The sequence below is a fragment of the Octopus bimaculoides genome, chromosome 19, assembly GCF_001194135.2.
Source record: "Octopus bimaculoides isolate UCB-OBI-ISO-001 chromosome 19, ASM119413v2, whole genome shotgun sequence".
In the NCBI taxonomy this organism is placed as follows: Eukaryota; Metazoa; Mollusca; class Cephalopoda; order Octopoda; family Octopodidae; genus Octopus; species Octopus bimaculoides.
This window is the reverse complement of record NC_068999.1, coordinates 24,173,838-24,177,774: the sequence shown is the minus strand read 5'-3', so window position 1 is coordinate 24,177,774 and position 3,937 is coordinate 24,173,838. Positions and strand designations below refer to the sequence as shown.

The following is a 3,937-nucleotide window of genomic DNA, read 5'->3' as shown; positions in this document are numbered from 1 at the left end:
ATATATATATATATATAATTTCCTGTTTGTAAACATAGTTGAATAATTTCACAATATTTTTGTGAAATCCAGCATACAGAAAAAATTTGATTTATAACGGCCAAAATATTTTCTCCACAATATATGACGCCAAAAAATTAGAGGTAGTCAATATAATTACACATAAGGAAACTACATTATAATCAATATCTAAAACTGTATACACATTTACTGGTATAATAAATATGTAAATATATTTACAGATAACTGAAGCAAACATTGAATGAATAATATGCAATAAATAGAGTAAATAGATACCTATTTAAATCAAAATGATTGTTTATAAAAAATGAAAATGTTCCTAAATAGATACAATCTATAAATGGTACATCTACATGTGCAAACACAAATAGCAAATATTTATGTATATTTATATATAAAAGTACAAAATACCCAATAATTACATGTTCATACATTTATATATTATATATACAGGCACTATACACACATACAAGTATACATATGTATGCATACATGTGCGCTCACATACACATGATATATACATCTCTCTCTCTCTCTCTCTCTCTCTCTCTCTCTCTATCTATCTACCTATGTATTTATCTACACACACACACACATACACACACACACACACACACACATACACACACACGCACACACACGTATGCACATAAATATTTATGTAAATAGACAGAATTGTATACATGTATACATATGTGTATTTATGTATTGATGTGTGTGTATGTACAAGTTTAAGCTAATATGGATGGTTTCTCTGAGGCTATGTTTCACTATCAGTTAGCCTTCCAATTGCCAAGCCCATTTTAGATGCAGTGTATCTAATCTAAAATCATGTTTGACAATGTGGTTTTTGATTCTATAATTTATGTATATTTGGTCATTAGCAGCTTTGATCAGCAAAACAATTTGTTCAGTGAAAGTATAAACAAAGCTAGTGACTTCATTTGGACTTGGAATTCCAACTGATTTAGGCTGATGAGATACATCAACGTTAAAAACACTGGTGTCCCAGAAAACCAATGAGCCTTGTGTGTTGAACACACTGTTGTCACAAAAGGGAGAAGTTATTCCTTTATCACATACACTACAACAACCAGCATATTTTGCATCTGAATATGCTCAAATGTGGTAATAAATATGCAATTGTTTAATTATAGCAATTTTAGTATATTATTGCTTAATGAGCATTTAGATTCACCCACACAAATGAACAAAATCAAAACATCTACAGAATAATTAAATGCTAATCAACAACAGTAATTCTGACAGACTAATATATCAAGTCATAGAACAATACAATCATAGACACATCCAGTTGGCCCAGTTATCTTAAAGTTAATTTAAGTCTTTAAAGTTATTACTCTGTTTCCAAACAGAAATGGTTTACTTACATAATGTGTTATACATAAGTTGTTTTGACAGTCACCTATTTTGACAAAGAAATGAGATGTGATTATTGGTGTGAATCGTCTGCCACAAGTCATTTTGTCACATGAATTGGTTGAGTATATTGCTGTATACTGTTCAACATATTATATCTTTGCAGAGCAAAAGTGTTCAAAATCCCGTCTTTTAAATTAATTTCAATGATAAAGCACAGTTCTGGATGAGGTAGGTTGAGAAGATTGCTTCCCAGGTTCAGTCCAACTACAAGACACCTTCAACAAATGTCTTCTACTATATAGCCCCAGGCTGGCCAAAGCATTGTTAGTGGATTTTGGAAGATGGACACTGAAAGAAACCCGTTGTATGTGTATGAGAGCATGTGTGTGTGTGTGTGTGTGTGTGTGTGTGTGTGCATGCACGCTTGTCTTGTCTATTATGTGATAGATGTAAATGCCTGTCACTGTCATAAAAGCAATATCATTTATTTCCAATATTTTGAGAAAACATGTCTAGTGATGAGGAAACCTTGCTTGGAAACAGACAAGAACTGATGACAGGAAAGGTATCCAGCTGTAGAAAATTTGTGTATACACACACACACACGTGCGCATGCACACACACAAAGAGACACGTATATAAATGCAAGTAGAATTTAAAAAGATGATAATGATGATGACACACATACACACACACATTATTAATCAATAATGGGTGGAGAAAGATACTACACTCATGGCCTTTACATGTCTTGTGAGACTAGTGAAATTAAAGTGGTTAATGTTGTCAATGGCTACAGAAAAAATATTGGTAAGGAGAGAATTCTACAGGAATCAATGTTTTAGTAGAGGGGGTGAAAGCCTGAACATAGTGGTTAGTGTAGGGCCTGGTGAGAATGGACATAGTATATGCGAGAAGGGGAGGAGGAGGTGGTTACAAGACAACCTAGCTTCAAAGAGTAGAAACCATCGCAGTAACAGTAGAAAATGTAAACAAGGTCAACATATCTGTGAGCCAGAGACTGGAGTGCTTGATGATTACGTTCATGGCTATCACTTTGGTTGACCTATTTTTTTATATGTAGTTTATAAGTACTCAGATGTTTTTGTTTTTAATATGTTATCTTTTACTTGTTTTAATCATTGGACATCAGCCATCCTGGGGCACTACCTTGAAGGGTTTATTTGAACAATCAATTGCAGTTTTTAGTTTTAAAGTTTGGTACTCATTCATACCTATAGGTACCTCGGTGCTTTGGTAGAAATTAAGAACATGCATGGGGGATCATGATGGATGACATGCTCATGTGAAAACATTGAAGTGTTCAGAAGGACAGCCAAACTAGAAAAAAACTAAAGTATAGGGTCCTTTTGCTGAACTGCTAAGTTATGGAGACATAAACAAACCAACACCAGTTGTCAAGTGGTGCAGTGGTGGAGTGGGGGGACAAATACAGGCATAAAGACACACACATACACAATGGGCTTCCACAAACTTTCCATCAACCAAATTCATAGGACATTGGTCGACAGTAGCAGAAGATGCTCAAGGTGTTGTACAGTGGAACTGAACCTGAAACCATGTGGTTGCAAAGTAAGCTTAACAACATACTCATGCCTGCACCTAAAATAGCTGTTTCCCAAGTGGGAATTGAACCCAGGCTACTGTGATAGGCGTACAAAATCCTAACCACTAGATCACTTTAAATCACTTGTTATCTTAAAATCTTTCATATCAATGAATAATTTCAAAAGGAATTCACAAAACTGAATTTAAAATGTGTTAAAAGAGAAAATAAATGATAGGATGAGCTCAGCTGAGACAATATCAACACTGAGAGAAAAAGATTAAATAATATCATAAGGCATTGGCTCAGGTGAGCCAATGCCATGTAAAAGTGAAATAACAGGATTAAAAAATTAGAAAGATTAGCTCACCTGGGCTAATGCCAGATAACGTCGAAACAGCCACATTACTGAAATCATAAATAAACTGAAAAAGAAAAAGTTATTTTGAACAGAATTATTTCATAACTTTACACAATAAAATGGAAAACAGATATAAATAAATTTATTTCAAAACAGTTTTTTAAATATAATATTACAAAAGTCATGACTTTTCTCAGACAGGTTTTGAAGTATAAACTCCATAAAACACCATACTACTATTGCTGCTAACATCACAGCTTCTACTACTACTACACACACACATATGTGTGTGTGTGTGTATGTGTGTGTGTGTGTGTGTGTGTGTGTGTGTGTGTGTGTGCGTGTGTGAGTATTTTGAAGATTATTTAAAATTAAAAATAAGTCAAATCAACACATCTAGAAAATTTGTTAAGACAGAATGATGTGATTTGAAGGAAACTTGGCCATTTCAATAATGGACTTGCAATAAATATCCATCATTCCTTCAGCAATGTTGAAATGAATAGTTTGCATCTTAAAACATTCTGATACATCATCTCATTGAAATTTAGACTCTCTCTCTCTCTCTCTCTCTCTCTCTCTCTCTCTCTCTCTCTCTCTCTCTC

At 33.8% G+C, this 3,937-nt stretch overlaps 1 protein-coding gene across 1 annotated transcript in view; it reads right to left on the bottom strand.

The window, feature by feature from the left end:
- The window catches only part of LOC106884106 (cyclic AMP receptor-like protein A), a 267,251-nt gene that overhangs the window by 146,294 nt on the left and 117,020 nt on the right, over positions 1-3,937 (bottom strand). Inside the window, exon 3 of the mRNA XM_052974900.1 lies at positions 3,342-3,396. Within this exon, the coding sequence (XP_052830860.1) occupies positions 3,342-3,396 (55 nt within the window). The remainder of the gene's footprint in view (positions 1-3,341; positions 3,397-3,937) is intronic.